The 12,372-nt window shown below is 44.5% G+C and overlaps 1 protein-coding gene across 30 annotated transcripts in view; it reads right to left on the bottom strand.

The window, feature by feature from the left end:
• The window catches only part of Zfp618 (zinc finger protein 618), a 174,155-nt gene that overhangs the window by 29,701 nt on the left and 132,082 nt on the right, over positions 1 to 12,372 (bottom strand). For 28 of the 30 annotated variants that reach the window (XR_003955017.1, XM_006538286.1, XM_006538288.1 and 25 more), the window contains one exon: positions 6,406 to 6,495. Coding sequence is in view for 28 of the 30 variants with exons in the window: in XM_006538286.1 (XP_006538349.1) it covers positions 6,406 to 6,495 (90 nt within the window). In the remaining 2 variants the exon portion in view is untranslated. Of the gene's footprint in view, positions 1 to 6,405; positions 6,496 to 10,713; positions 10,730 to 12,372 lie in introns of those variants that run through there. The other 2 variants (NM_028326.2, XM_006538289.1) reach the window with 2 other exon arrangements.

Genomic DNA, 12,372 nt, shown 5'->3' with positions numbered 1-12,372 from the left:
ATATTTTAATAAATTAATTGTTAATTTATTAAATTTACTAAATTATTAATGTTGTTGTTATATATTATAGATTTAATAGATATAAATATATAATAAAAATAAATATAGAAAATTTAAATAATTATATAGAGAAAGAATACATTTTCTAAATGATGTTTCCTATGAAGAAAATGCCAGATTTGAGAATGTAAGTGTTGAATTTCTATCAAAATATTTATAGAAAGCAATTTCGACTCTATATAAATTCTTCAGAAAATGGAAGAGAAGGGAATTTTCTGTGAAACTGCTTCTATGAAACAGAGTTGCTATGACACAGAATTAATTAATTAATTAATTTAGTTAGTTAAATTAGTAAGGACATTATAGGAAGAACATGGCAGTGATTGGAGTTAAAATGGCTCACTTACCTTTGAAAACTGTAGCTAATCTGTGGATATGTATGTGTTTGTGTACATATGTGTTAGTGCACTCATCTGTGTGTGCACATATGATGGCCAGAGGTCAACCTCAGATAGCTTTATTAGTTTTCTACATTATTTTTTGCTGTTTCCGTTAATGTTGGATTGCATGTATTTTTGCTTTATGATATGGCTATAAGCCTATGGGGGCCAGGGAGTAGACTGTGGTGGTTTGAATAAGAATGGCTCCCATAGATTTACATCTTTGAATGCTTGGTTATCAGGGAATAGCACTACTTGAGAAGGATCAGAGGTGTGCCTTGTTGGGGTAGATGAGGCCAGACTTTAACCTCAGACTGCTTTCTTAGTTCTCCACAGTACTGCTAGTACTGTTGGTGGTGGTGTTAGCAGTAGCACTTTTGAGATAGGGTCTGTCACTGAATCCAGAACTCACTGTTTTTGCTGGATAGCGAGCGCTTGGTATACACTTCTCTCCATTCCTACCCCAGTATTGGGATCACCAACTCAAGCTTCCACATTCAGCTTTTAAGTGGATGCTGGGGAACCAAATTGAGGTCCTCATGCTTGCACATCAGGTGTTTTACCCAATGAGCTATCGGCCAGCCTCAACAACTAGCTGTTTTCAAACGTATATCTGCCGATCTAGCCATACCACTAAGACTCGTACATATAGTTATGGCAGCTCCATTTGCATGAGGTCCAAGGTGGAGACAATCCAAATATTTACCCAAGAGAAAGCAGATAAAGGCTGGATGATATCTATCATATACTGCTTGCCATTCAGTGCTCTGGTCAATGACAGACCACAGAGATGGTAATGATTCCATAATGTCATATCACTTAAAACAGATGCAGTTGTCTTATTTTGTGTAAATTATACACTCTGATGCTTGCACAACGAAATGCCCTAGTGCATTTCCCAGACTGTGCTTGTCCTTAAGCAATGTATGGGTGTATTCATTCATGGAAAGACGTGAGCTACAGAAAGGCAGGCTAGCACTCAGTGATGAAGCACGTTCTGTCATGGTCCACATATGTTGGGAATGCAAATTCGAAAACAATAATATTGGCAGATTGGTGACTGTTGGGGGATGGGAATATGGTGAGTAAGGGATTACAAAAGGGCACAAGGTGACTGTGAGTTTACATTCTGAATTTTGGGGCATCCATGAACCAAAGCTTACTGCTTTTACATTGTAAATGGTAGGAACTTTGTTATAGGATTAACATATTTCACTGGTGGTGTTTTGTGTTTTAAAGACTTATTTCTTGATAAAGGACCCTTAGTAATACCCCACTGGTTGGTCACAGAGCATGTTCCTAATCTAAGATCATAGTTCCCTGCCCTTGGGAGAGTTTGGTTAAATGTCAGGAAAAATCCAGAGAAATTTTTATCAGAGTAGAAAAGATGTCCTTAAAGAAAATAAGTGTTCAAGCTACGCTAACTATCCTATAATTCAAAGTTCCTCTGCAAATTCCACACTGTGATGGCTTCTTTAGTGTGTTCTTCTGTATATTTATAGGTGTGTATATTTAAAGTTAGTTGTATACATCAAATATATTCTATTTTAAACAGAAAATTTGACAGAGAAGGGACATCCCAATGTTGTAACTTTCTTCCACACTCTGATTTTCTGGTATGCTCAACTATTTTAATAAGACATAGGCACAATGACTCATTAAGAAAACATGCCACTTACTACTCTAGCAAAACAACAACAAAAGTTAAAAATCCACACAATCATCTTAACGGAAGGAAAAAGCCACATAACCCTGATTTACAGGTCCGACTTCCAGCAGGCTCCACATGAAGGGTGGCCTGAGCTGACGAGTGCCTTGAGAACCTGCTGCAACTGACACAACAGGAAAGGACAACAAGATGGCACTGAGCCGTGAGACACTGAACCCTGTGATGGGAAGCAGGCGGGTGCACACGCTCACCTCTCCCATTCAACATTGTGCAACACAAGGCTGTGAGGATCACAACACCCTCAGATATCAGAAAGAATGCATGCCGGGGAGGAGAGAGTTTTTATTAGCAGATCACTTCATCGTGATCAAGAGATCCACAGGAAAAGGAACCCACGAGAACCAACAAGCAAATCTGATAAACTTGCAGGATACAGATCCAGAACACAAAGTTCTACTGCTCCTGTGCAACGGCAGGAACGATCTGGAAATTCAAGTTTAAGAATTACAGTAGCATCCCAAGTCACACAATATATAATGAAACAGGTGTCAAGACTGAGGAGTACACGGGCTGAGAGAAACTAAAGAAGCCCCAGATCCCTGGAGAGCTGCACTGCAGCCAGGAATTGACTGGGAGACCCAACACTATAGTCATGGATGGGCCAAAGACCCAATACTGTAGCCATGAATGGACCAAAGTCCTAACACCATAGCCATGGACGGACCAAAGACCCAACACCATAGCCATGGACGGACCAAAGACCCAACACCATAGCCATGGACAGACCAAAGACCCAACACCATAGCCATGGACGGACCAAAGACCCAACACCGTAGATTCAATGTAATCCCAAACAAAATTTCAACTGACTTTTTTCTTTCTGCCCCAACTCCCTCTCCTCCCTTCTTTTCCTCTTCCTCCTCCTCCTTCTCTTCCTTGGCCCCTCTCTTCCTCTATCCTTCCCACCTTTCCTCATCATTGTTATTTTGACAGAAACTGGCGAGCCTCTAACATTTATGTGAAAAAAATAAAGTTCCTAGATGAGCCATATTTTTTTGTTAAATAGAAGAATAAAGTGAAAAAACCTAACAAGAGCTGTTTTAAGATTTCCTAAAGAGCAGTAATAAGTAAGACCTATGGTGTGTGTATAAAGATAGAAAAATGGATCAATCAAAAAGAAAGCCATTCACTCTTAGACATTCAACTAGTCACACAGCAGGAGCACAGCAGCCCTGAACATGGAAAGGTAACACCAACAAACAGTGTCAGGCGACCAGAGTCTACACAGGACAAGCCTAACCTCACGCCTCACCTCAGTCATAGGTGAGTGCAACTCAACTGCAGACCTAAGTGTGGATGTTACAAAGGTCTGGGACACTGCTAACCAGTATGAGCAAGAGCCTCACCATTATGAGGCAGGCAAGGATAACCTCAGAAAGATCCAGAAAGCACCTACTGTAGCAAAGAATGATAAAGTACGCTTCGTGAGAGACACTCATCGGTGTGTGCTGCATAGAACCTACCAGTTCTGCCAGAGAAAATACCCACATGACGAGGGATGTGGACCAACCTGAACAGACAAGAATTTCGACAGCCAATGAAAGGACAAACAACCAAACTTTAAAAACAAACAAACAACAACAAAAAACCCTAGGAAAAGTATCTACACAAATATTTTCCAGATTAAAATAAGGAGACAAACAGTAAGTCCATGCCGAGTATGAACATCACCAGCTACCATGAAGCAGAACTTAAATCCACATTAAAGCAACAGGAAGCAGATTGCTGGATGCACCTAACACCCCATAACAGGCAGTGGAGATCCTGGGGAGCCTATGGGCTATTTGGAAAATGGTTTGTCAGTTATAATTAGAAAAAGAAACAAATCTATTCCCCAGTCACTCCATCCCTTGGTATCTATCCTGGAGAAATGACCCACAAGCCCACAGACAGCATCACAAAAGCACTTCTCAGAAGCTCCATTCATGTCAGCCTAAAGCTGGAACTGACCCAAGTGAACAGGTAAGTGATCAAACAGACTCAGATTCTTCACAGTGGGGGACCCATCAGCAGCAACAAAGGAGCTGATATTATAACACCAGTGAGCCTTCCAAATGTTTTGTGAGTGAAATCAAAAGCAGACATAAGTGCGTGCGCGCGTGCACACACACACAGACACACACAGACACACAGACACACACACACACACACACACAAACACACACACACGCATGCACGCACGCACGCACACACACACACGGGACTCAGGAGAACTTCCCCGGTCAGCCTTCTGGATTCTCGCCAGACACATGCCCAGCCATGGCCACCCACCCAATCACACCTTCACACTCAGCTCCTACCTTCCCCACACAGATCCAGTTCCGAGGCCACTGTCTCCTGCCCAGCCTTGAAGAAGCCATTCTGCTCAAACTAGACTAAATCTTTTTTCTTTTAAAGGTGCTTCTAAAATTCTCAGAAGACATCAGCAAATAAGTACCAGACAAACACATTCAACAGATAGATACAGAAAAACAGAACCTACATCAGATCAGAGAGAGAGAGAGAGAGAGAGAGAGAGAGGGAGAGAGAGAGAGAGAGAGAGAGAGAGAGAGAGAGAGAGAGAAACGAAAATAAGAAAGAGATGTAGGGAGTCCATTGGGGGGAAGCACCAGGGTATCAGGGAAGTTAGGGTGCAAGTGGTGTTCTTCTTCATGTGCCAAAGGGAGACTGCACAGCTTCAGGGTGGAGGGGCAAGCTTGCAGCTGCCTGGAGGGGTTCAGAGCCCACACCCCTCTTACTAACACAATGAATGGAACAATGTGCTCTGGGAAGCAAAGAAGAAACATAAATGCTGAAACCCAGCTGCCTTAGGTCTTGTGAGTACGCCTCTCTCTAAGAGCATTCTAGGTAACATGCTCTCTGGCACTGGGCAGCAGCTACCCACAAACAGCCCAATGCCTGGCACCAGCATCAGAAGGACAGGATGGTACCCAGCCAGTAGAGCCTCTGACATACACACTCTCTCCATATGGTGTGCATTAGGGCCACACAGTAGGTGTCTACCTGAAAGTCATCTCCCACTGCAGATGTCAGTCCAGATCCTGGGGTAGAAAGACCACAAGAACTCCCACAGATGGGACACCTGAGCCCAGAGAGACTCATCAGGCAAAAGGTCACGAAACAGCTCAGCACAGAACCAGTCCAAGGACCACAGCCCAGCACAAATGTAGGATTGAAGCTGCCATCCAAAGAGGCACTTTGCCTAACCACTCTGCTAGCAGGGAGGAACTCCTTGGGAGGCTACCCCCTTTGAGCCGTGGATGACTCTATCCTTACTTGTATACCCTCAGGGAAGCCACCTGCCTATGCTGCTGTTGAAGGCCTGGGACCACCCACAGACAGTGCTATGACCTTAGGTGGTCTCTCTCCCCCAACTCTTCCCCCTCTCAGAATGGGGGATGATCCCCATAGTTATGCAGTGAGATGTCCACACAGGTAAATTAGCAGAGGCTCCTAAACACCCCACCCTACTGCCCCAGAGGTCATGTAAGTCCTGCCTCATCACAACTTATGTCTCTGCCTGTACAGGAAAGGGTGAAAGGCTGAGGCCCTCTGGCTCATACACTTAGGGATTGACCTTCCTCTGACTGCCATCCGCAGAAAGACACCGGGGAAGTCACCAGGAAGGCTTCCAGGCATGGGAAGAATGGAAGACTGATGTTCCCTGGGAGGGGCAATGGAGTGCCTTTGTATCCTTGCCAGGAGAGGAATAGGGATGGTCATGGTCTCCAGTAAGCCTCTGATCCCTGGGCCTGGTTTTCAGGTCTTTTGCCTCCCACTTTAGCATGCTGTCTGTCTCCTTAGCTTTCTACCACTTGGGCTGTCTTGTCTAGGCACCCTCCCATCAGCAAGGTTGGGCACTGGTCAACCAGAAAGAAAGCTACATCCCAAGATAGATACTATAGGGGTGTGCACAGAGTCAGGCAATCCACAACGTGCAGGTGTGTGGAGAAGGTAGAGACAGGGCCCACTTCAGTTCCTGGACAAATCACATCTATTAGACACCCACTGTATGAGAGACAGTCCCCTAAGCTACTTTGAGAGGACTCTGCCGAGTTGGTTTCTGAGCAGGCTTTCTAGGCTATTCTACCTCATGGGCCCAGCACAGACACCTGATAGCCCAGACCTGAGTTCACCTTCCTGACACGTTCCCTGGCAAGGCTCCAGAGTCCTGGCCAGTGGCTAACCACTGTCCCTCCCAGGCCTCCCCATTCCCCGACTGAAGAAGTAACTCACTGATGGGGGCATGTAAGGCCACGTGCTCCTGGTAGGGCGTGTAGTACTTGTATTGCTTCCCACAGAACTCACAGGTGTAATTGCCGGTTTCTGCAGAAGGAGAGAAAGGTGTGAGAACAGGCGCCTGCCTCCCCCAAGAGATCAGTTATCTCTTAGCACCCAAACTCCAATTCATTATGGGATCACCAGCCAGACTCAACTTGGACTGTGGAGTTGTTCTGTCTGGTTCAAGTCCCGGCATGGCCTCTCTTGTAATCTATGACAGTTTGTGCTCTGTGTATGGGGTAGAGTGGGTGCATGTACGCATGTGTGCATGGGTTCTCATACGTGAGGAGGCCTGAGGTCAACTTTGGGTTTTTTCCTCAACAGTTTTTTACTTCATCTTTTGAAACAAGGTCTCTTGCTGAGCCTAGAGCTCACTGTTTTGGGGGAATGGCTGGCCAGTGTACTCCAGGAATCCACCCTTCTCTGCCAGCTTGGAATTACAGGCATATGCTGCTACACCTGGCTTTTTATTTGGGCCCTGGGGATATGAACGAAGGTCCTCAAGTCTCCATGAAAGCACTTTATGAACTGAACTAACTCCCCTGCCCCTAACCACTTTGTCCCTCCATTTTTCTACCTGTAAGAGGGAGGTAACAGGGGGGATATCCAGAGGACTGCTGTGAGGGTTAGCTCTGAGTGTGGAATTCTTAGAACAGTGCCGGACATATCCTAGTCTCTGGTCTCAAAAGCTCCAGCCCTGGTGCTAAGAAGACCCCAGCTGGATCCCCAAGCCAACCTTTCCATCAGCCTTTCTGTAAGCCTTGCCCACTGCTGGGGTCACAACCATGGTCCCTTATCTCCAGGGTAGCCCCACCCACCAGAGCTGAGGTCCTACTTCTTAGTCCTCACTAGGTTTAAATTTGTTTGTTTATTGTTATGTGTGTCTGAGGTATATGTGGGTGCATATGTGCTGCAGAGTACAGGTAGAGGTCAGAGAACAACTTTATGTGGTTCTCTCTTTCCACCTTTTCATGCGTTCTGGGGATCAAGCTCAGGTATCAGGCACGAGGTAATGAGGCAAGCATTTTATCCCTGAGCCATCTTGCTGGTCCATCATAGACTCTTACCATTATATTTCTCTAGGTTCTGTCTAAATCCTCCTTTAAAGATGTCTAATGTAAAATGGTTCATCTGGGGACAGTTATAAAATATTGATAAACACAAGCTCAACGATTTTTAAAGGAGCAAGTGCCATCTTCTACAATCCCTATACCAAGGGGAACATCATCTCACAGGACATCAACAGCTGCCCCGCCCTGCCCCACACCCCTCCACCCTCCCCTCTGGTGTTTCTCTGCTGCTACCATTTGTCTGGCTCCTATGGCCTTGAATTAGCCATCCCTGATCGATATCCTCTTTGTAACCTAGTGTATTCAATCGACAATACTTTGTGGACATCTTGCCCAATCAATAAGTATTGATCTCCAGGACTGCCTTTATTGGATACATGGCTCCCATGGGACTTGGGAATTTGCTGAGCCAGTTGCCCTCCACCAAGGGACATTCAGGTTGTTGCAAGTCACTCCCTCCCTTATTAAAAAGCGCTGGCATCCACACCCTTGCAGGGGCTTCTGCACATCTGGTACGTGATCTAAAAAACAGTCACTGCTTAGGAGCCTGCCCATGACTTCCTAGGGCTAGGTGGGCAAGGATGCCCTTCTGGAGGCTTCTGCTAACCTCGGCACCACCACCCAACCATACCCTGCACTATTACCACCTCTCTATTTTGCATCTCTGACCTGGGAGGGAGGAACCAATTACACTACACGTTTATTTTCCTTTTCTTTGATTGCTAAGGAAATTGGTTAATTTTTTCTTGTATAATTAACTATAGCTTTTTCTTTGTGAATCTCCTTTTTAAAAAATTGCTACATTATTTGTAGAGTCCTGATATCAACACTTTGTCACACGTATTACAGGCAGCTTTGTCTCTGCCGGCTTCTTAGTCCCCTCTGCTTCCCTCCCAAGACGGAAACTTTAGGATTTTGAGTAGTTAAACAATGTTTGGGTCTGATTCATGAATACTGAAAAAGTATGTATATTAGTTCCTGTCAAGGTTATTGGATCAACTATATTAATTTAGTTATATTATTTCAATCTATATAATCTTATCCATTTGCTCCAGCAAAGAGTAAAGGCTTCAATAAGCCCTCCCATTCCATTGCGTCTCTGGATTTACTTTTTAATTTAGGCACATTATTGCTTGGTGTATGAAAGCTTGTGCCTCAAAATCTCTACTGCGGGGATAGAAAACTTGCCCAGCATGCAGAATACCCGATGTTCCCTCCCCAGTTCTGCATAAACTGCACATGGTGGTGCATATTTGTAACCCCTGCAATAGGGAAGCACGGGGAAGAGGTTCATCTGCACGTAGAATTCTACGTCATCCTGGGCTATGTTACATGAGACCTGCCCTAAGACACTGCTCCTAAGTGGTTCCCAGACCAGTAACATTAGGACCAAAGGAGCCTGACAGAAATCCAAGATCTGTTAAAAGAAAATCTCTATGGGTGTGGCTCATAAATTTATCTTCTAATGAGAACATTCTAATGCATGGGAGAGTTTAAGAAGCATTGCTCAAACATTTAATTAAACCACTTTATTAGTTCATCTGGCATTAATATTATTAAGTTCCTAGTGATCTGTCAGGTCATGATTCCTACGTGTTTGCATGTGTCTAATGACATGTTCCTACACGATCCCGTGCTTTCATTCATTAAGCAAGGATGGCACTGAAGCGGAGGCTGAGCAGAAACTGTCATGTCCTTATCCTCAAGTTGCTGTGTGGAAAGGGAGGCAGACGATCAAACCATCACACGACTTCAAAACTGCACCGGCAGTATGTGCGCACAAGGAAACAGACAGCGGTGCCACAATAAGCCATGACGGGGGCCTTTAATCTCTTTAAGGGAGAAGGGCAAAGTCCCCAAGAAAGACACACAGAAGCAACGAGAAAAGATAAGAACTAGGTATGATGTTAGTAAACCATCAGTGATTGGGATTATTTCAAATGAGCTTGACAGCTTCTGTTTTCTCACCAGGGAGACTATAAGGCTTGCTTTTATTGCCACGATCAATTTGGTTTTACATGGTGAACATCCCTAATCCCCACACCCGTAATGCTCCAGCAAGATGCCACAACTAGGGAACTCCAAGCTCTGAGTCTCTGTGTCACATTACAAATATTTAACGAGATCACTTAGAGGTTATCTACACACGTATATGAAAGGTAAGTAAATTCTGCATTTAGATTCAGATTCCATCCTGGAATATTTCATTATGATACGCAAAAAAAAAAATCCAAAAATCAAAACCTATTATTAGTCTTAAGTATCTTGGCTACAGGAGCGTCAACCTGCACTTTTTCTGTGCATTATACTCTGGTGTGTCTTCCTGGGCTCTGCCTGTTTGGGTATGAGCTCTTTGCTTTCCCATTTTCACCTGTGTCCAATATTCCTTATTATTTTAGACAGCATAAAGATATATTTCTTTAATTGTTAAAGGTGGGATAGAAGTGGCATTTTAAAGTCTTTCACTGCTGAGAAAGGGTGTTTAACCTACTTCTTATTAAACTGAAAAAAATTATTTGTATTTATGTGTCTCTGTGTGGATGCCACGTGAGTGTGGATGTCCATGGAGGCCAGAAGAGGGCATCAGATCTCCTGGATCTAGGGTTATAGGTGTATGCTATAAACTGCTGGATGTGGGTGCTGGGAATTGAACTCTGATCCTCCAGGAAAGCAGCCTTTAACCACTGAGCTGTCTCTCCAGACCTTTTATCTGAGACTTTTTAGCACATGTAAGAAAGTCCCACAGTACAGATCAACCACCAGGCTCTACTCCAGAGATTCTGGTGCTATAGGTTTCGGCTACAGTTAAAGAATTTCCATTTTGGATAAACTTTTGATGAGCTGATCCTGCTGGCCATGGACCACACTCTGAGCCCAGTGGGATTAGCCAGTCTTCTGCTGTGCACAGCACTGTAACTCTATTGTGTGACTCACCAATCTATGCCTCTCTCTTACTTTCAATTTTTATCCCTTTTTTAGGAGCAGGGTCTCACAAGTTCAGGCTGGCCCCAAACTTACCACATGGTTGTGTTTGGCATGCACCACCATGCCCAGTTTATGTGGTGCTATAGATCGAGCGCAGGGAGGGTCTGAGCATGCTCAAGAAATATCCATCTACAAGCTGAGCTACTCTCAGTCCAGTTTTATAACTCACATCTATATTTAGGATAATCTGATTTACAATGGTTAAAACTTCTTTGTTCACACATCTCCTTACACTACAGCTTCTCGGGTGCTTCCACATGCTCCATTGACCAGTTTGCTGAGTAGATTTTTTTTTTAAAGGTTTCCTGAATTTGCTTTTTTATTTGCATGTCAATTCCAATTTGCCCAGGTGTAAAATTCTTACAGCCTTTCTCCTTCCAAACATACTGACTTTCTTGGCACATACAATGTTGCCAAGATGATATTCGTATTCTCAAGACATCTGATTGGAACTCAGGGGTAGATACAACTTGCTTTCTACATGCAGATGCCTCCTTTTTCCTCTTTCTACCTACACCGTTAGCCACAAGGATCTACTGGTGTTAGTACATTCACATGTTGACTGCACTTGACGTTATGACAGGCCTTTCAAACTCTCACATACAGAAGTTCCATTAGCTCAACAACTGTTTCTTCTATTATGTCCTTGTGATCTTTGTCATATGGGTCACACTATCGGTCCCTTTGAGCTAGTTCCTTGCTCTCATGCATTTCTTAAAGTCTTCCATTACCACTTGTCCTTCATGTTGCTAATTACTCCTGTGCAGAGCAATTCTGTCATTACTGTCATGCAGTGTTTCATTCTGCTGTTGTATTCTGTCTTCTCCACATCCTCTCTGATCTTCTGCTCTGTTCCTTTTTAATTTTATCTACTGCTTTTCACCATACAACCCCAGGGCTGTGCAACCGGTGAACAGTCCCTCTAGTACGTACATGCTGAAGTACTGGGCTCCACTGTGATGCCATCTGGAGTTGGGACCTCTGAGACATGATTAGGATTCAGTGAGATCATGAGGGTAGGAACCACATGGGGACTAGTGTCCTTAGAAGAGACACCAGGTCTCAGCCTCCCATCTCTCTTCCCCTGCCACCCATAAGGGGTGACATACAAAAGTCATCTGTAAACCAGGAAGACACAACTCACCAGAACCAAACCCCATGGGCAGGACAACATTGGGCTTCCAGAGCTGTAGCAGCTACTGTTAATCCTTTAGGCTGTGTGGTATGTGATGGCAGCCCATGTGGGAAATGAGTGGTAACAACTTTCTCTCTCTCCTCTTCCTCTTCCTCCACCACTTCCTCCTCCCCTCCTCCACACAGGATTCTTGCTCTGTAGTCCAAGCTGGCCTTGAACTTGAAATCCTCCTGGCTTAGCACTCAGTACCAGAAATACAAGAAAGTGCTACCGTATGGAACCTATATTAATTTCTTATATGTGATGTGCAGAACTGTTTCTGTCTAGACCTGGTCACAGATGGTGTTTAGAGATACAGTCTTCCCTGGACTCTCCTTGCATTTTTTTCTTATCAAGTGGAATTTTCATTGTTCTTGAGTTTTTGTTTCTGTTTTTCATGCTCTCTCCCTTATCCAAGCAGGAAGACCATGTGAGCCAGCTTCCCTCTCAATAGATGAAAACTGTCCTTCATGTCCCTTCTGCCCACAGCCACAGCAGTCAACCCCAGCCTGCAGCTCACAGGGTCTGGCAGCCAACCAACACTCTTCTTCCAGCTGCTGTTCTCTGGGTCACCATGACTTTGCTTCCTCCTCTTCCGCTTGCTCAGCTGATGTAGTGTGGAAAGCAGACTTTCCTCCAGGAACCCTCCTCTTCCCTGGAACTGTGGGGCTTCCCTTAGGGTAACCAGGCTCC

Source organism: Mus musculus, chromosome 4 (genome assembly GCF_000001635.26).
Source record: "Mus musculus strain C57BL/6J chromosome 4, GRCm38.p6 C57BL/6J".
NCBI classification, from domain to species: Eukaryota; Metazoa; Chordata; class Mammalia; order Rodentia; family Muridae; genus Mus; species Mus musculus.
Note: the sequence above shows the minus strand (reverse complement) of the source record. Positions and strands in the feature narration are given on the sequence as shown.